The sequence below is a fragment of the Strix uralensis genome, chromosome 8 (genome assembly GCF_047716275.1).
Source record: "Strix uralensis isolate ZFMK-TIS-50842 chromosome 8, bStrUra1, whole genome shotgun sequence".
Classification (NCBI taxonomy): domain Eukaryota; kingdom Metazoa; phylum Chordata; class Aves; order Strigiformes; family Strigidae; genus Strix; species Strix uralensis.
The window spans coordinates 9,233,559-9,253,971 of NC_133979.1; the positions used below are offsets into that span (position 1 = coordinate 9,233,559).

General features: G+C 44.5%; 1 protein-coding gene across 1 annotated transcript in view; it reads left to right on the forward strand.

Annotated features, from left to right (window-relative positions):
* BEND5 (BEN domain containing 5) overlaps positions 1–20,413 on the forward strand; it is a 970,982-nt gene that overhangs the window by 945,923 nt on the left and 4,646 nt on the right. The window contains exon 13 of the mRNA XM_074876087.1: positions 9,287–9,383. Coding sequence (XP_074732188.1) covers positions 9,287–9,383 — 97 coding nt within the window. The remainder of the gene's footprint in view (positions 1–9,286; positions 9,384–20,413) is intronic.

Sequence of the window (20,413 nt, forward strand, 5' to 3'; positions counted from 1 at the left end):
GTGCTCCTGACAGTCCTGGAAATATGCCTCTCTCAGCAGAGCTTTCTGTTGCCTACAGCCTACACCACAGTGCCTTATTCTGGATCAATACTTGCAGATACCAGAGATAACTCAGGGAGAGAACTACATTAACGTAGCTGAAGAAACAAAGATAATGATATTTTTTTGTCCTTTTTTTTTTCTTCCCTCCCTTCTCCCAGAGAATAAAATTTTCTTTTCTTCTCTCCCCCCCCATCCTCATCTCTATGATCTGCACTTAGCAGGGCTCCAGATTCTTGAATTATTTCCCACTTTTCAATAAAGCCTTAAATCTTTTTAAAAAACTGCTTGTTTTAATTGAAAAATTTCAATCAATCAATTTGCCCCTTCTCTACCCTCTTGCCTTCCTCCCCTCCCCCAAACAGACCCATTTGCAGTAAATAATCTGTAGCCAGACTTTCTGCTCTAAAGAAATAAATAATTCTGAGTTTGCTGAATCCCGTCTGATCTTCCAGCTTTAAATCACTGCACTTTGTACTGAGCTCAGCCAAAATGTTGAACATGCTGAAGCATGACTATTACTTGGTGACTGTAAGTGTTTTTAAAGGTACAGCCTCTGAGGCCATGGTCCTTTTTCCTCCCAGGACAGTCTGAGAGAGGAGCTAAGCCAATTCCTGAGGATAAGTTGTCTCTTCCCTGCATTTTGCCCAATACAAATGCAGGTGTTGCCTTGTCTTGAAGGGACTTATCAAAGACTGACAGAAGGCAGGAGAAATCCAGTGGGTCTTTGAGCAAGTCCTTAAGAAAAAACCATCTGATAGCCACTGCACTGAGTCCTTTTTCAGATGGGTGATCTAAGGTAGGTTCCAGGAGGTCCTCTACATCTGCTCAGACACTGGAGAGCAAGTGCCCATTCTCCCAAGTGTACATAGTTGCACTTGGACACAGAAGAGCCTGGGGTATCATAGCCAGAGGAGGAAGGGCCCCCAAAATCATTGTAAGTCTTGCAATCATGGTCAGCATTCTGCAATTCTCTTTATCTTTCCTCTATTCAGAAACTTTAAAACCAGTTATATGCAGGTTTATGTCACAAGGGAACGCAATACTCATATTTTTTAATTCCTCATATTTCTTTTCTTCTTTTTAGGATTGCTCTTGTCAAAGCTATTGTCTATGCCCTGTCTGAAAATGCAAGCTGCAGCTGAAGAGGGAAAATGCAGCATGCAACAGACTACTGATGCCTAGTTATGATTTATACAACTCATGAGCTTCCAAGAATTTAGAGATGAAAAATGGTTTATCCACACTTTGGTGTGTTGAAACACTTTTTCTACCGTTTATCTTGAAACCAGTTTTAATTGGGTGGTGGGGCATGTTATGCACAAAGCCATGAGTGGAATGTCTAATGGGAGCTGTCAGACATGGAAAAATGGGTGTCATCATCTTCTGGGCTGAGACGTGAGGGACTAAGAGGATCCCCAAAAAGTTCAGCTCATGATTTTCCAGTGTATTTGGGGGGTTTTAATTAGAATTGGAAAGTAGTGTACTGTTGTTGCATTGCCAACCAAGCTGAAAACAAAAACTGTTAAGACTTAAGTTTTCATGCTGTTTTTCCCTTGTGCTTTTGACAGCATTCATCAGTGACAGGAGAAGATACTGAATGCTGGATTTTCACTTGGAAATTTTTTCCCCTCTACTCATCCCCTTTTGGTGTATCAGAAAGAATCAGCTCTGTAATTTTCATTGACTGTGGAAAGAGCTGAGGTCAGCTAATCCACAAGGGCTCCTTCCCAGATTTGGCAAGTGACCAGAATTAAACAATAGCAAAGACCAGAAACGTTAAAAACACAAGAAGAGACTTACCCTAGTGTTTTCCTGATACTCTAAATGAAGATCTATCAGACATTAATGAGACTAGTAAATGCAGGCCCAAATTAATTGGGACAATTTGATAGAAGCTGTTATAATCAGTTTTTAAGTATATAATTTCTAAAGTATACCAACATATAGAACAATATTGATGCAATGATTTAATGAATTAAAATATACTGGTGCTGAAATTCATCCTTTCTGGGTTTTTCAGCTGTGAGCTTGTTTCTGACCTCTGTCCCTTAGATAACCTCATTGGGAGTCAGTGCTGTCAAGATATTAAATAAACCATTTTCTTTGGTCATTTTACAGTTTAGGCCGTATTACCATTCACAGGAGGGCCCATTTCCATCTCCCACTGGTGTAGCGGGACCAACCATAAGATGGATAAAATGTAAGTTACACAGAGCAATGTGAAGATGGCATTAGGATAATGGAGCAGCAGTCAGAGGTGTCTGCAAAATCATCCTCATAGTGCTGATAAATGGCATGTGGATTCAGAGGTAAAAATGGGCAGTGGCCCTGTTGTGTTTCCAGTGTTACTTTGGCAGTGTCTGAGATATCTCGCTTCTCTCTTTTCTGTGCTTGCTCTGGAGAGCCTGATTTTCCTTTCCCTGTCTCTGTGTGTCTCAAATCCCATGCTGAATTAAGTCCTCCCTTTTCACGGCCACATGTGGTAGCAGCTCTGCAGCTCAGTATTGCGTGGAGGTTTTCATCGGTAGCAAAAGGTGTTGGGTTGGATGACTCCTTCACTGGTGCCACTGTGTTGCAGAGGGAGAGTTGGGGTACCCAGGCACTGCTCCACACTCCCCTCTGCTCCCCTCAAGTCTTTGCCACCCTTTGATGGCAGCACCCCAGCATAGCCGGGGGTGTTTTGCTCTATCCTGGCACTGGCTCCCGTGCAGCACCTTCCACCTTCTTGCCTTTTTCTCTCTCTGCCTTGAGATCCCTCCATTCCCCACGTCAGGGTGTTAGCTGGGATCTGCCTGTTATGGTTTAGTTCACAAGAAGGGCAGAAGCAATAGCTGATATTGAAATGAGATTATGGAAAATACAGTGTGGTCTTTGCAGCACAGTCCCCCTGGCAGAGATAAAACAGTGCTCTCCAAGATACCTGTTCTCCAACCTCCTCTTTCAGAGGAGGAGAGAAAATTACAGGCCTCTGATTACTCAGGGAGAAGAGCGCACAACCTCCATCTTTGTAATTTCTTCTATCACAATCAAGCATTTCAGGAAAGGGGCCTGAAAGCCTGAAATAGTCAGTCAGGGATCTTTCCACCTGGTTCCTTCCCTGATAACACAGAAGAAGAATAAAAATGAAGACTCGTCATTGCTGTTACATTTCATTTCCAAAAGCATCTGTCCCATCTGGGATCAGGAACTGAGGCTGTTGGGAATGGAAATACTCTCCTTGAGGAAAGTCCCCTTGCTATTTCCAGGCTGTGTTCAGGGCATTTATAGATTTTTAAGGCTAGATGGTCTGGTCGCATTTCTCTAGCTTGACCTGCCGAATACCATGAGAGGGTGTCACCAGTAGTTCCCACATCGGGCCTGGTTCTTACACTGGAGCTATGAAAAGCCCCATTTTCATTGGAAGTGGCAGACTCTCCACAGAAAGCACGCCCACGTGCACCCTGCAGCCCTGCAAAACCAACAGCCTGAAGCTTTAGAGCTTGGCTGACCAGGTCCTGCTCTCTCGAAAGTCAGTAGGGGAGGACAGGGTAAATCCTATCCCCTCCCCACACTCCCTTTTAGATGCTTCCTCCTTTGATAATGATTCTGAAATATGTAACCAGATGTACTGGACATTATGAACCTTGTTTCCTTGGAGTGACAGTCTTGGGGAAGGATGCATCATCAGTACCCAGACTTGCACCGTGTTAAATGCTGGTGAAAAGCATATTAGAATAGCCCCTCTCTCCCTCATCCCCCCCACCCCTACCCTACCCCTGCCACCAAGTCTCTATATTGCCCCAGTTATACTTTCTTGGAAGTGGGCCCCCCAGTTAGATGGGATATGGGCAGCATCTCTATTGGAGAATAGTGTCAGCCCTGTGAAACAAACCAGTAACTGATGAAAACAGCTCTGCTAAAATAGAGGACTAGTTCTGATCAGGCTGGGCATGATATAACATGGTGGTTTAAAGCTGTGTAATGCCATTTTCCATTAGAGCTCTTCTTCGAGTCAGGAAGGGGTTTGATCCATTGATGGAAGCTGTTATAAACAAGATGAGAAAACCTCATCCATATTTCTCTTGAGATGGTACGAAGCTGACAGTATGCTAGCTGACCAGAGTCATCTGGGACTCTCCCACACAAAATAACCCTCTTTTCATAAATAACAGGATTGTTGTTTTGGTGGACTGAGATTTTCTGTAGAATTCAGTTTTGTCAAACAAAGAGCTGCTTCTGGTTTTTAATTTGAGCTATTAAAAAGATTCATCTTTCTCTTCGTGTCTCATTTTCCTTCCTCTCTTTCTCCCCTCTCTATTTTTTTCTTCCCCTCTGTCTGTCTTTAGGATAACTTAAAGCTGTTTGTCTGAAACAAAAGACTTGCATGGGTCTGGTCAGTGGTGCCTCTGGATTGAATGGTCACGATTTCAAATCCTGTTTAGGACTAAACTTGGATGAATTCCATAAACTAATAACCCAGCGCAGTGTTTCAAATTGATGGAGGTGCCGTACTCTAGATGAGACATAAAAACAGAGATCCAATCTGCTTGGCAGAGACCCCACAGGACTTATCAAAGATGAGTGGGGGCTGCTAACTGTTTTGCCCTTGTCAAATCCTTACTACCACCACGGCTTCTCTTCCTGTTCCAAAGCAATGACACTGGACCTTATGAAAATGAGATGGTGAACTTGAAGGAGCCATCCTTTTTCTAATTATTTAAAGCAGTTTGCAGTGTCTGGCAAAAGGGGGAAAGAGAGATAATCCACTCACTTGAAAGTGGAATGACCCTGAATTTCAAAAAGCAAAACAAAAGCGAGCAAATGGTGCCACCATGCTCTGCAGCAGTGACATTATTAAATGATCAGTGAGCTATTAAAGCAGCAACATTTAGTACCTCCCCTAATGACTTGTACTGCTAACTGGTTTCCAAATTGAGATTTTTATTGCCTCCATGCACAGACAGAGCAAGACTGTGTCTGTGCTTCTAGAGGCTCCAGTTTAAGCAGACTGTTCACAATAGGATCGATGAATCTTCTCAGTTGAAAACTAGTAATGGCTTATAAGATTGTCCATTCCTCTGTCCTCTTTTCTTACCAGGGCTGGAGGCTTTGGGGTGTGAGGCATAGTAGGGATCGTAAATACAGGGGATTTTGCAGAGAGCCCAGCACAATTCTTGAACTTCCTAACATCTGTGAAATTTGGCAGAGTTGTGGATAAACAGATTGTCCTGAAATCTCCCCAAAACCACTGATGCCATTCAAAGAGTGAATGCTCTGAGAACAGTTTTTGCAGGAGGGTCCTTGGGCACTCTGGTTTCCACTTCCACGGAGAAATATAGAGCATGAAGAAACGAGTCTATGGAGGAGGAAGGGAGAGGACAGGGAATTGCAGACGCTAGTGAAGGTAGAAATTCCCCCAGATGTTTCCACCATGACTCTCCCAAAAGGATTTCTACTATCTCATATGAGCTGAGCTCCCATGATGGGAATAGCTGGGAAATGGCCTTCTATCAAGTGCAGTTCAAACTAGGCAGGGAGTTCCTGTAAGCAAAAGCACAGCATTTGTAATTGCAGAAAGGAAGCTGGTTAAAAAGCAAGCAAACAAACCACCCAACAAAAGTAGGTTCTGGTTGTAGTTGCAGTTATTTACGTGCTCACAATATACTGACTCCAAAGTGGAGCCTGGGTCTTCTGTGCACCTGAAATAAATGCAAATGTTATTGCTTTGATTTGTTTTTCTTCATCGGTTCTGCACACGCGTGCCTTCAGCACTTGCTGAGTGAGTCAGGCCATTTCTCGACCAGGCTAGGCAGTCACAGGGAGAGACTGTTACTGCTGTTTCTGGTTTTATGTATCAGGTGCCTGATTTCCATGACAGAAACCGCTCATCCTTTGCGGAGGCAGCAGGCAGCGCAGAGGGGGTAGGATGGCTTGAGAGACTACTATTAGAACATGCACATTTTTTATTCTATGCTGGTTTGAATCTCTTTCCATCAATGCTGACTGCAAGTTATTCCCATTTTGTGACTTTTCAGTGGCTGCATACGGCACAGGTTTGCATTTGCAGTTTCTTCACTGTGTCTGTCTACCTGTGCATCCATGCTCCACAAAATGCCTTTACCTTTCCTGGTAATCTTAGCAAACATGAGGTCTGTGTGGGCTGCAGAACTGGTTAAGAACTGGATAAAAATGGGGTGAAGTGGCCTTCTATGCTTCCTTTTCCAGAATTCATGCAGGACCAGTGTCCTGGTTTCAGCTGGGATAGAGTTAATTTTCTTCCTAGTAGCTGGTACAGTGTTGTGTTTGGATTTAGTATGAGAATAATGTTATAACACACTGACATTTCTAGTTGTTGCGAAGTAGTATTTATACTAAGTCAAGGACTTTTCAGCTTCTCATGCCCTGCTGGAGGGGCACAGAAGCTGGGAGGGGACACAGCCAGGACAGCTGACCCAAACTGACCAAAGGGATGTTCCATACCTTATGACTTCATGCCACTATATAAACTGGGGGGCTGCTGCTTGGGAACTGGCTGGGCATCAGTCAGCAGACGGTGAGCAATTGCATTATTTTGTATATTCTATTCCTTTTATCATTATTATTATTTTCTTCCTTTTCTGTCCTATTAAACTGTCTTTATCTCAATCCACAATTTTTACTTTTTTTTTCAATTCTCTCCCCATTCTGCTGTGGGGAGAGTGAGCGAGAGGTTGTGTGGTGCTTAGTGGCTGGCTGGGGTTAAACCACACCAACCTAATTAGACCTAAACCATTCATGTCTGCTGTGGGTTTAACCTGTTCATGAACACCTCTGGTCTGGAGATTTCCTGATGTGCTAAGGCATGTTATTCCAGTGGTTAACTGTCCTTACCTTTAGAAAGCTGTTCCTAAGATCCAAGTTCAGCAGTAGAACTGGATTCCTACAGGTTGGGGTTAAGGCAGGGTTGCAAGGCACCACGGAGGAGCTGCACCCACGCTCATCTAAGGGCTTCCTCCCTCAGGACAGCAGGTCAGGTGTTTCCCACTGTGCAAACACAAGCAATGTAGAGAGACAAAAGAAAAGGGCAGCAGGGCCATTGCTGGCAGAGGAGCCTTCTGAGATTGGCACTGACAAAATGTCCTAGAGACTTTACTGAGTCCAATTACTACTTTATGTCTTTAAAGTGCCAAGTAAATGAAAGAAACTACAAGATCAAGCCATGTTAGTCTTCTCAATCCCTTAAATGTTTGACAGCCCTCTCCCCTTCTTTCTCGCTTTCTCAGACTACTTTGAACTCTTAACCTTTGCCGCTGCTTTGAGTTCACATCTGCAGAAACCAAACTACCCCCAGCCATCCCCAAATTCCAGTAACAATCACAAAACACTTTCAAAGCAATGCTGCCCTCCCTCAAATTGATAAACTTTAAGCTGTCTCCAACTTTCTGAACTTTCATGCACGTACAGTTAGTCTCATCCGTCAGTGCTGGCAGGCTGCAGGGGAGCTTACTTGGGTACTGCAGCAGCCGTGAAACAGCCGGTGCTGTTTCACACAACCAACTATCCCTGTCCACGCAGACAACAGCCGTGAACACCAGCTGTTCAGGCTGTGCTGTACTGCTGGGCAGAAGAATATAGATGCCTGCAGCACATATGGTATTAGGATCTCAATAAGCGTATCAGGACAGACCCTGAAACAGGAGGGATAGATCCATGTAACTGTCCCCAGGCACAGCAGTGGGAACTGGAAAAGTGATCACTAGAGAGAAAAGCAGTGTCAGTAGTCATCCTCAGCCACTAGAACTGGGCTTGACTGCAGTGCTCACAGAGCTGGTGGCTGGCTTTTTGCAGAACTAGAGCTAAGGACTGAGTCACGTCAGTTCAACCTCCCCTTTAAATAAATAAATAAATGATAAACAGAGATCTCACAGTGATGCCTGAACCTGATGTCTCATGCTCACTTGTTTTGATGTGTCTAATGTAAGTGGGCGGGTAATAAAAGCTTCATTTAGAAGCTAGCATCTTCACAGGCACTGCTGGAAGCCCCTGGGACGCTGCACTTCTGGAATTTTCCTCTAATGGAAACATCAGCAGATAACTATTGATAAAGCAGAACATGCACGCATGCACACAAAACAACCCATCAACGGTTTATTTTCCTGGACCGCTGGGTGTTGAATGCAGAGGTGTATTTAGATTCTCCAGGTTATGTGCTCACCTCAGCTTCTACATCAGCACTCCTGAAATGGCCATTATGATGACCATTTGGGGCAGTGCCCTGGAGAAGTATGTGGCTATTGTAGTGTGGGTAGGCATCAGTTCGAAATAGGCAAATAAAGGAGTACTCAGCACCCATAATAGAGCTGTGGATCACGGCATCGACTGCATTTCTCCCAGCTGGATATCACCCTGTAGGTGATAAGCAGGCTCTGCTCTGTAGCAGGCAGACCTAGTGCTGCCATTTCACACAAGCGGGAGATTCACCTCATGGACATGTTGTCTAGGATATTATTTTTCAATGCATTCGCAGGTTATTCAGCTTCTTTTTAGGCAACTGAGTCTTCAGGAAGCTCTGGTTCCTGTGCCTGCGAGGTCTCTGTGGCAGCTCTAATGTGCAGCACTTGCCTAGTATTGGGCTCAGGGTTAGCTGAAGGAGGAATCGTGGCTAGTGAGCAGAGAAGAGCCCCCGGAGTTACTGCTGACCTCCTTAAGGTAATCTACTGTCCTTCCAGTTCAGTGCTAAAATCACCATGTCAGGTCCTCAATACAACACAGTTAAAGAACTGTATATTTTCCCAGGACAGTGTGGGGGTCAGTGCTAAAGGTTTGGAGGGCTACAGCTTTAATCCCAACCCTGAGTTTGTACACTGGTCCGTGGCTGGTTCATACCATGACATTGCTGACCTCGTTTCCTGGATACAAGCACAGAAATACTGCCTGTATCCAAGCATTTTTAGGTAATTATTTTCCCCAAATGTGAAAATTGGAAGGCCCCTTTGTCTAGTATATTACTTCATGACCACCATGGGATCTGCAACCAGACATGGGGGGAAAGGGAGATTGTTTCCTCCTGTCTGTAGTTTTATGCAGCATCTGCCTGTGAAAACAAGATGACCCCCACTTTATCTGCTTGCGTAAGTCATTTTGCCTGAAGCCTGAGTACTGTGGGATGGTTAATGTAAAACTTGCTCATGCATCAAATAGCAGTAATTTACCTTTAGACTGTGCTTTTTTATTATTATTATTTTTAATTATTTCAAAAAAATGCTCCTTAATTAAAAACTCACAGATATGAAGCTTGGAAGAAATGTGGCCAGGACGTTCTTGGATTACTACAGGCTGAACTCCTTGGTGGAGAGACCACTAGCACCTACTCCTAAAACTCGGTAGGTCAGAAAGCAATTTCTCTTGCTTTAGCAGGGCTGTTTTTTTAATACCTTTCATGACTAAACTTCAGTGCTACTGCATTATGGCTTTATAATAAGTGTGCTAGTCTAACTCTGCTTATTTTATTGAAATTCCATTCGGAAATAAAGCATTTATGATCAGGAAAGATACCTGGTTTATGTCTGAAAAAATATTCAGAGGATTTTGGAGATATCGATATCTTTCCTGAATTCTGTCTGCTGTACACCAATCTCACGCCAGTATCTTTAATGGACTTACCCTTCATTTATCTCCTGAGAGTGAGAGGAGAATCAGACCCACTTTATTTTGAAAAGTTTTAATTCTGGAAGTGAAAACTTTTTCAGTGCTTCAGGAAATTACTGGCAAGCCTGTGCTAAAGGCAGGGTTCTTCATCTCCCCTTGGACCTGCCACAGTGCTGGCAGCCAGATGGCAGGTTCCTTCTGCCAGTCCAACTGGGACCCTTTACCTGGGGATCCCCTCTCACCATAGATCCTTACTACAGCTTTACAACCAGTTCAGTGGATGTCTGTCCAAAAGGAAGTCTTTTTGGAAGTGAAGTAAGGCACTGGTGAGCAACGCACAGAAGCGTGAACAGAGGGTTTGAAATGCCTGAGCTTGAATCCCTGGCAGTGCTGTTGGCCCTCTGTCTGGCATTGGCCAACTGGTGTCCTTTCAGTGTCGCTTAGTTTGTGTGAGCAGCAGGGGAGATACCACTGAACCATTTGTTGGGAACCATCATTCCTTGAACAGGCAAAGCTGTGTAATAACCTGAGGAGGGGAGCAGACCAGGAACCAGAGCTCCTGTTTCATGGGAAACGCCATATTCAAAATCTGCCTCTGTTCTGAGAACACGGCAATAATTCCTCCAAACTCAAAATTCCCAATTAAATGCATTTGGGCCAATTGGAATGTTTTATTTGGGTTTCAACTCTTAATAGCACAACCAAATATAATTTACATTTTTCAATGGAAAAGCCAATTCCAAATTGGCAACGGAGGCAGCTGAGCCTTGAAATTCACTTCCTTCTTCCCACTTCCCCCCCCCCCCCCCCTTAAAAAAGTATCTGTGGGAACAGTTGCTTGTTTGTGAAGCAACACTTTCCTACTGAAGATTTTCTAGTGATGCATAAGATGGATGTTACAAATATCAGTCCAGACCATAAAGCAATTGCTGGAGTTCCTTCTGCAGCCTTTAAAAATCTTCTCAGTGCAGCCATTTTGGCAGTTCCTTATATATGTGGTCAGAGACAGCCTGACTGTTAGGTGTTTAAATGCCCAGCTTTGAGTCCATCTCTCTTTCTGTGTTCGTGATCTTGACACAACAGTTTAGGCTGGCTCAAGGAGGATTGTCAGCACTGCAGTTCTGAATGCTCTTATCTGCAGAGACCTGCAGGGTTAGCAGAGAAAAGCATTCAGCATCTTCCTCTCCTCCGGAAATTGAATGTATCATTTCTCTCAGACTCCCAGGGGCCACAGCCTCCAAGGCTAAAAACCCACAACTATTACTGAACCTAATTACCACCTGACAGCAAAGTGCTTTTCCGTACCATCATTCAGTTACCTCATTAAAAGGAATGTTTGTTTGCTTTCTTCATTTTAAATTAAAGAACCACTGACAGTGGTAACTGAAGCATTTTAATCTCATCAAATATCCATGTCCATCTCTATAGAGACAGCCACGCCAGCAGGGAAAGATACACATCTATAATCGGGTTGCACAGAGCAGATTTTTCTCGTTCCCCCACCAGAGCCTAATGGGGTGAGGGATCTTTTGTTTGGTGAGTGCTACCTCGCAGTAAAATCCTAAATACGGTAGATGTTCAGCCCAAAGCCAACAGATGTTTAAGGAATAGATTTTTAAAGATTCATGTTGTTAATTTCCTGATAGCTTTCAAATACCAGCTTTTCCCTCTAAGTAGACAAATGGCTTCTATTTGTATCCTGGGCTTTGTCACCTGACATTTGATCAGAGCTTGTATATATATAAAATGTACATCAATGAAATGAAATTGTTCTTTGAAGCTGTCATGTTAACTGCAAACCTGTCCAAAAGAAAATCTTGCAAACGGCTGGGAAACAGAAGGAAGATTGCTGTGGCTTTAAATATGCCTTGGCTAGGCAGTGGTACTAGGAAAGGATTGGAATATATAAAATGATACTAAATATCTGTGTAATCAGGACTAATTATATATCATGGTTATTAGCTTGAAACAGGACATGTTGTGCCCACAGTTTATGAAAATATATTAAAACATTACCAGATTCCACATACTCATTGAAAGAAAGCTGCAGAGTTAATAAATGTGTAAGGGACAACTAATTGGCTGCTTTGTCCCAGCCTACTACAGGCAAAAGAATTTCTGTTTGAGGGAATTAGTGCAGCCAAAATGTGTTGTAACGATAGCCCTGGAAATAGCAACAACCTGTAACACTTCCAGAGCACATCTGACTGAAAGATCTTAAAGAAGGAAATATTTATGTTGGTATCACCACGTTGCAGAGAAAGGAAATTGAGGCACAGAAAGGGAGAGATGGTCTTGAGAGTCAGAAATATGGCTGGTACCCAAATTTAGGCACCTTTCAAGAGTTTAGTCCACATAGTCAGGCTGTCTGACAACAGCCATCCTAGAGCACAGGCAATGTGGGCTGTTCAGTGGGAACTGAATTAGGATCATCTGAAGCAAAAGGCAAGAACTGATGAAACAGCTCCGGTTACAGAACCAGGATTGAGGCTGGAGCTAGGGTACCCTCTGCTATCCCATATACTTGTGCAGCTTATTTCAAGAGGTGAAGAGAAACAGCTGTATCTGTATAAGGTGCTTATGTGCCTGTAAGTGAATCAAACTGGTCGGCTGGACCTGTGGTTAAATTCCACCTGCCCTTGTCTACAGAAGTCCCTGGGACAAGTGTCACCTGTAGACAGGCCCTTCAGCTCCTCTCTGTGGAACTGTGCCCACCACCCTCCCAGAAGTCAGGCTCCACCGACCTCCCAAGAGGCCACCATGGAAGTGAGGTTTGGGCTGGAGCCCTCAAGTCTTTGCCAAGCCTGCCAGTGGCAGGGGGAAGTTGGGGTGCTGTGCTTTGTCCCTGAATGGCTAGAAATTGCTAGAAATTAATGTTGAACCCATCATTGTGGTCTTTGAAGGGTTTGGGGTGAGCTTCGGCACACCTAACTATGCACTGGGCAATCCCGTTTCCTCCCAACATGTCCTCACCAGTGAGAGGAGGTGTTCACAGTTGCAGGCCATAGACATCAAGCTTAGCAGCTTCTGCTCCCTCTGCAACCAAAGGAACCTCTGGGCAAACCTCAAGTCCCCAAATAGCTCAGATCCCTGAAAAGACCTCTGGACTGTGCACTGACTCTGTAGAGAGGCCAGACATGAAAATGAAATGCTTAAAGGGGTTTTTCTCAGCACTGTCTTAACTTCTTAGACAGTTCTTCCCCACCCTGTCCAGCATGGTTATTCTCCCATTCACCCTCCCTCCCACTACGGCTTATCCAGTCCCTTCCAGAACTCTTCAGCCCCTTCTCTCTGGCTGAGCTTCCTCCAACCTTTCCCCCGGTCCCCCAGCAGCCCAGCCCAGTGGCTGTGCAGGGTTTCCCACAGCCTGCAAGGGAAGGTCAGGACTTGTTTCAAACAGTAACCCCAATGTGTCCTGCAGTCCTCAGCGTGGGAAGACAAACACCCAGTTCAGAACGATAATGTCCGTTATCAGCATGCTAAGCAATTGTTTTCCTGAAGGTGATGTGTCTGTGGCAAGATAGTAAAGCATCAATGACTCAGCTGGGGAGGGCAGGAAGGTTAGAACATTTTCCTATGTGAGCTAATGAATTAGAAGCCTTGCTGAAAATGCTGGACATTTTCTGGAATGACAAGCCAGTAGGCCTATGAATTTCTAACAGAGTAAAAGAGACTTCTGTGCTGCCTACAGAGGCTGCTGGAGAAGAGAGTGCTGCCATTTAGACATGCTTCAGAGAGGCTCAGAGAAGTCTATCAAGGACACAAAGAAGTCTCTTTAAGGTTGGGTTAAGTGGGCACAGAGCAGGAGAACACAGTGCAGAAAGGGGCTGTCGGGTGGCAATGAAGGTTCATGCCCTTCTTCTCTGGTCACTGTCCTTTTTTAAGTTGCTCAGTGACTAGCAAATTCTGCTCACACTGCACTCACTGGAAACCATTTGAGTGGGGCTCCCTTGATGCTGCCGGTGGCACAGGGAGCTCTTCCTCTTACCGAGTCTCTCTCTTGCACTCACCTCTTTCTACTTGTGCCAGAGTAAAGGTTAAGATTGCTTGGGTTGAAAGTGAGAAAAGTCCTCCACTGAAATCTTTGGTAAAAGGTGAAAAATTTGTAAGAGATTAAGAGAAAGGTGAGTACAGCTGTTACACAAAATGGTTAAGGTAGGAAAACAGAATTTTTGCTGAAAAAATCGCAAATGCCAGTCACTTTGCACTGCCTTAAGTCTGCCCCTTTGCCCACATCAGCATTACTCTGTTCTTTCACTCTGGCTCATTGACTGTGGCAGCAGAGCCCTGCTCCAGCACAGCATAAGCAGAGGAGCTGTTGCCTCTTTAAACCACTAACATTTTTTTTCTGAGAGCCATCAGTTCCATGTTTCTCATTTTCTGGACACACTGGAGTTCAAATTATAGAAGTGTGGAGTGCTTACAGCTCTGGCTGAGGTTAGAGGAGCCGGGCTTTGAACAGAAACCCTGAAAAATCCCACCTGGGCCTCGCTAGTCATGCAACTCATGTCTGCACCACGTTTTCCTATAGGTAAAACCCAGACTCTCTGCTTATAGTTGCTGCAGTGACACATGAGAGAAAAGTCCAGGAGAAGATGAATAATTCTGTCTAAGAGCAGGTATTTTATGGCATGCAGCAAATAATGCTTGGAGCACACTGAACAAAAAAAGGACAGAACAAAATATTGACTGGCCCTTCATTAACTGTCGTCTGTCCATCGTGCCCTGAATGAAGCAGCAGTCTTGTTGAAGAAAAAGTAGGCTGTGATGAGGTAATTAAAGACCACATCAGAAGCATGTCCGCCAGGAGGTTGAATTAAAATTACTCTGACAGCCTTTATTCCGGCAATTCCTCCTTTTGCTGCTTGACTTTGCAGCCTTAATGATGATGTATGAGTTCACAGCTGCATATCCAACAGGCTGGATAGGCCCATGGGACCGTCTCTTCATCGTCAGAGGTGATGGGCACCATCATCTGCATCATGTTGGGTTGAGCTGAACTGAGGAAAGTCTTCCTCTGTATGGACACAGTCTGATCAGAGGCACTTATGCCAGGACAACTCAGCCTTTCAAGTTTTGAGCCCCATCTTGACACTGAAGAGCTGTGTCCAGAGGTTGTGTGCTCTTACAAGACTCAGACTGATACCATCCCAGGGATTTGCTGCTTTCTGGCACCTGCTGTGTGTGGGTTCTTCTGTCCCACTGTCTCTGGGATTTTCTTCCCAGTCCACCTCTTCCTGTGTTTCATAAAAACTCCTCTCTACACTTTTAAGCTCTGCCTTCAGGATTTCTGAGGTTTCACCTACATCTGGTAGTGCTTTCTTTGACCTGGCCACGACTCACGTGAGAGCCGGGAGTGAAGCGAGCTGGGAGTGAAGCCACCTGTCTGCTTTATATAGATGGCTGCTTCTTGTCATTCTCTAGGGGCTCTGCTGATCCCCAGCTCACTTCTCCCAACCTTAAATCACTGTATTGTCATCTTTACCCCACCATTTTCAGTAGCTAAGAGAAGAGTCTAATAAACAGAAAAAAATGTTCTAGACCAAATTTGATCTCAGTGCAACAGAGATCTGAAATACTACACAGCTTCCAGGGCACAGTAGCATTGCACTGCTGTGAGAAAAAGAAAAATAGGGCACCTTTTCTTTTTTTCTCAAGGCTTCTCTCACATGGAAGGAGATATTGCTGGTCATCTTTGAGCCATTCATTCCTTGGGCTCTGGTGAAAGGGCATAGACATGTGTTAGTATAGGAAAACATAGCCCAGTTAGCAAACTGGTTTGAATGAAATGTCTGTGTGAGCCAAACAAACTCCACATTTTCCAACACGTGGGCAAGGAGGCAGTTCACATTTCAGCTGCACATTTCAGCCACACTGAAGGGTTACCACTGCTACTAAGAGCAAATTCAGTGTCTCCATATTTTTTTTTTTTTCTGTTATTGCAAAATAAAACTGACTTGAGTCTTCAAGGAGAAGTTCCCCAGAGCAGTCTTGAAGATGTTTGTGGGTCTGGCCATGCCCTTTCCCCACAGAGGATACACACAGGCTCTTCACCTACTGAGGCTACTTGTAGCACCAGCAGCTGACCCCACAACACCCCGAGGGAGTGAAGGGACATCCAGAAAGTCCCAAGGAACCAAAATTGTGCCAGTATCATAAGCGCTACTGTCGATGCCTCTTGAAGTGTGCAGACACTGCAAAGTAAATAGTTTGTTTCCCTTCCTCCAGTGCTGCTCCCAAGAAAGGTCAGAAAAAACACATATAATCTGTAGAGAAAGGAGGAAATGAAATGGGTGCAGAAAAAAAAAAAAGTGTCAGCTGCAAAACTCTCCATCACCATTCCTGCTCCCTTGGAGGGAGGATTGCAACCTATCTCAGGATTTCACCAGGACCTAGTCCATGGATGCCCTATAGCTGTGTTGCTTTTGTAGGGACAAGTGGGACCAGACTGTATTTAAAAGTCTTCCTTATGTTACTGGCAGGGCTGGCCAGGGCTGCACCGGTGCGTGATCCTACCAGCTAGCACCGAAATGCCACCTCACAGACGCACCCTGCATCGTGTCTTACCTGGCTCCCTGCGTGTTCAAGCAGTGCAAAGCTCATATGAATGTCTAAAAAAACCCTTGTTTTATCCTCCCACGTTGGCCGGTGCTCCTTTAAAAGGAAAATTTAAAAAAACCCACCAAACTGCTAAGGAGTCAAACAACTTCAATCTGATTTCCAGGGCTGTAAATTGCATTAGTAATGGGAGCACTACTATGGTTTAAGGGCAAATTATATGTTTTGCCTCAAAAATTAATTTTTGTTTTTTCCCCATTCTGTATTGGTAATTATAATCTGTCAACTCACTCCCACACACGTCTGCATGTTTTATGCAACTCTTGATACTTGTAGCTGTCGTTGAAGAAAACCTTTCAGGTTTTAAACAGTGACACATTTGCGTGGGTTCAACGAAAAGCATCCATTTGAAGAGTTTGGGGAGATTTGCAGTGCTTGGCCAGCTCCCAGCAGAGGGCTCACCAAAATACCACATTACAACAATTACCTTGTCAAGCACTTGGGAATCAGAGTGCTGGCTGGAAGTATTTTACCCTGGATTTAAGCACACACACACTAAAGCACATGCAAACAGCCAAATACACCTCTGGCTTGGTCCTGCTTTCAGATAGTCCCCAAACAGAGGGTGTGCAAAAATATGTCAAGACTAGCCTGGGGAGCCACTGTGCCTGACAGGTGGCCCAGCAGGAGAAAATAATCTGCATTACTGTATGAAGTAGATTGGGTCCATGTTAACAATCCCTTTCAAAATGAAGGTGCTGTCAGCTGATTTAATTTAATTTACTCTACCTTAATTTATTTTTGGAAATGAGCTAAATGAATAAATTGAATTATGGCTACTTTAACTCTGAAGGAGCATATCCACATAGGAGCTTACTGTGGTTTCACTAATCAGCTTTACATTTACACCCTAAATGTATTTGGATTAGCTCTCACAGGCATCTTCATATAGATACGCCTGGAGATAACCACCTGCTTGTCTTTTCCTTCCTTGGGCTTGTTGCTCTGAGGAAGCCAGGGCTTGGTAGGCAGATTTACAGCATTTGTGTTATTTCACGCCCTACCCCTGTCTGGACTTTCCCTGTATTTCTAAGGAGCAGGACAGAGCACTCTGCTCTGAAAGCAGAGACAGCTGCTATGTGCAAGGTGGGCTGACATGGGTAATGTCTGATGTACATAGCATGTTAATCCCAATATCATATTGCTAACTTGAACAAGCTCAAGAGACCATAATTTTCTGCTACATCTCATCAGGTAAGTGCAACCCATTATTCTCCTGCTACTCCTTAGGAAATAGGAGGACAGGAGACAAGACCAAACCTATTCTCATACTCTCTGCAGCTTCCTGCTCCAGGGTCAGAAAAGATACACAACAATGGCTGGGTCCGAGCCATGTGCACTGCTTGTAATTGTAGCTACTTCTCCTTCTCTTGTGTGATAATGTTCCAGTTACAAGCTAATTCCTGCCTCTGTGCACCGTCTCCTTGGTGAAGCAGGTATGCTATGCTGCAGTGAGCTGGGGAAGGAGGGCAGGAACCGAGGGATGGACAACAGGTAGGAGGATGCCTTCTGTGGCAGAGGGAGAGACATTTGCAAACTCTCCTGGGGAGTAGGCTCTAATATGATGCCTTCTCTATAAGCAGCACGGACCAGCCCCTGCATTCAGAAAGGTAAGGCCACAAGGTATGGACCTGATGAGATTTCCAGATAGTGCTGGGATCCTCCATACACCACATTAGTGGGTTTGTACGACCCAGAAGTCATAATCTGCTGTAACAGGTGGGTGGTTATCTGGCAAGTGTGAATTTGTGCTCACTGTCTGGAAACAGAAACTGGTGACTGCTTGGGGGGGGAAAAAAAAAAAGTCAAGCCTGTGGTAATGGCTGAGGATTTCTGACCTTTGTTCTAACATTTCAAATTTGTTTTTATTGCTTCTAATTGGCCTTGCTTTGGAGCACGCACATTATCTAACTGCCAGGGCACTGGCTGTCATTATCTGCTGGGCCATTTGATTTGTGTTTTTTATGTTTGAAACTTGTCAGACATTCCCAGAAAATACTGCGCTCCCCTTGCAGTGTCAAATATGGGCCTGGTTAATTGTGCATCCCTGAGAGTGAAGCATTTGAAGTAATCAGGCATTGATTGTTTAGCTGCAATGGACGCAGTCAAAACGCGTCTCTTCTGCGTGGAGGGGAAAGTGTAAAAATTAGATCAGCAGCTACATGACAGCAGCCAGATTTCTTGGTTTCAGGGATCAGAGGTTACCTATTTTCCAGCCTTGATGATTCATTTTTGATCCCACTCACGTGGCTTGGATAACTTCGTTTTCTCCTCCTTTTGCAATTTAAACACAAATTTTCTTCTACTTTGGCCCTCTTTAATACACCAGCTGCAGTGTCACTAATTCAAATCTATTGCTCCCCACCTCAACTTGCTTCACTGGATGGAAACAAAAGTCATGAAATGTGTGTGTGAAAGAGCTCAAAATGCCACAGTGGCACAAGCGTGCCTATGGCAGTGGCTTTGTAAAGCTCAGCTCATCTAAAACATTAGCCTGGTTTGTACGTCTGTTGATGCATTTTAAGACATTTAAGGTTTAAGGTTTCCTAATTAAAAATCCAGATATAGTTGTTTCAGATGTGAACATGTACACTGCATTTGGAGTAGATGTGTATAGGGTTTGTCTTCCTGCAGACAGGCTGAGAGCTACAAGAAGCAATAGGAATTATCCCCATCTTGCAAAATGTAAAAAAGAGCATCACTGGAAACACCAAGATGTTAGACCTCAATGTGAAATATGCATCTGCTGTATTTATATAGAAGCAATTTAGCTGTTGAAATCAGAGGTTGGCATTTTTTTCCCATGGGGTTCTGTAACTCAAAATTGTGTTGAGATCAAGCATGTAGTGTGGGTTTTTTAGCTGTAAAGGTGAATGTATTCATATTATTCAAGTGGTGATTTTTTGGATGTACAATTAGTTGACTGAGAGATGTGGTATAAATTCAGTATTGTAATTGCTATGCCTCTGAGATTTCGATTTGCAAAACGGTTTGCATGGCTGCAAGATTAACTGTTGTATGTGCGATGAGCATGCAGCAGAGTTGTGATTTGATGACTGTCTGTCAATTGGCAGTATGTCCAAAATAATCACTTTGTCACAAGTACCTGATGTGAACAGTGTTTGATGCTCATGATGCCTCAGTTTGGCGGATGCCTGGGTGACTGCTAAAGAAGGCCAGTGTCTGAAAGTCCCACCTGTAAGTGTTGTTGGTTAGACGGGATTTCCTTTTTCTGTGTTACCCAAATCATGAAAAAGGATGGAGGTTTAAGATCCATTTTTATCCTCTTTGCATGTTTCATATTATATCATTTCCTTCACTTGCAGAGAGGAGAATGGGGATGACGTTCAGCAGCACTGATCTAGTGGACTGGACGCATGGGCGCGGAGAACTCGGTGTCTGTAGGGAAGAGGAGGCTCAGCACAGCCGGAGCCAAGCCCTGCCTGCCTGCCAGTGCTGGCTCTGCCCTGGGAGCGGGCAGGCAGCTGTCAGCAGTGACACGGGCAGTGCTGATGCAGCCCCAGGGCAGGGGATGCATTGACTGGCTGGCTGTCCGATGTTTTGTGTGATTCTCCGTTTGGTCCACAGCTGGTGCTGTGTTTGAGTCTCCAGTGTTGTCTAGGAACATGTCAATGTAATTATACACAGAACCAGAGAAACCACTTGTTCTCACTTCAGTGTGCCTTTCAGGTCTCCCTCCTAGGGTCCTAATTTATTTATTTTTGTCTCAGTGTTTATCTCTTCAAAATACCACTGTGCCTTAGGTTGGTGATTGAACTGTGGAGATGCAGTAGAAGCTGAACTGGTGGCAGCTGTGACAGCAGTGAGGAGGGGAGGGCTGGTGGAGGTAAAGCCCTCTAAGCCCTGTGCCCCATCGGCCCCTACATTATTTCAATTCTTTCCAAATGTATTTTAAAACCTCCTTCTGCAAATAAAAGCAGAAGCATTGACAAACACACACCTGTGTGGTGGGGAAGGCAGGTTTCTCTGTGTTGCTATAACAGGCAGGTTCAGAGGGGCCCAGTTCCTCAGGGGTGAGAGAGGGTGGGAGGGACCAAGGAAACTGGGTTTCCATCTCAGCTCTTTTCCTTTCAGTTCTCCCTGAGTCTGCTGCATGGCCTTGGGTAGGTCACTTCACTTTTGGTAA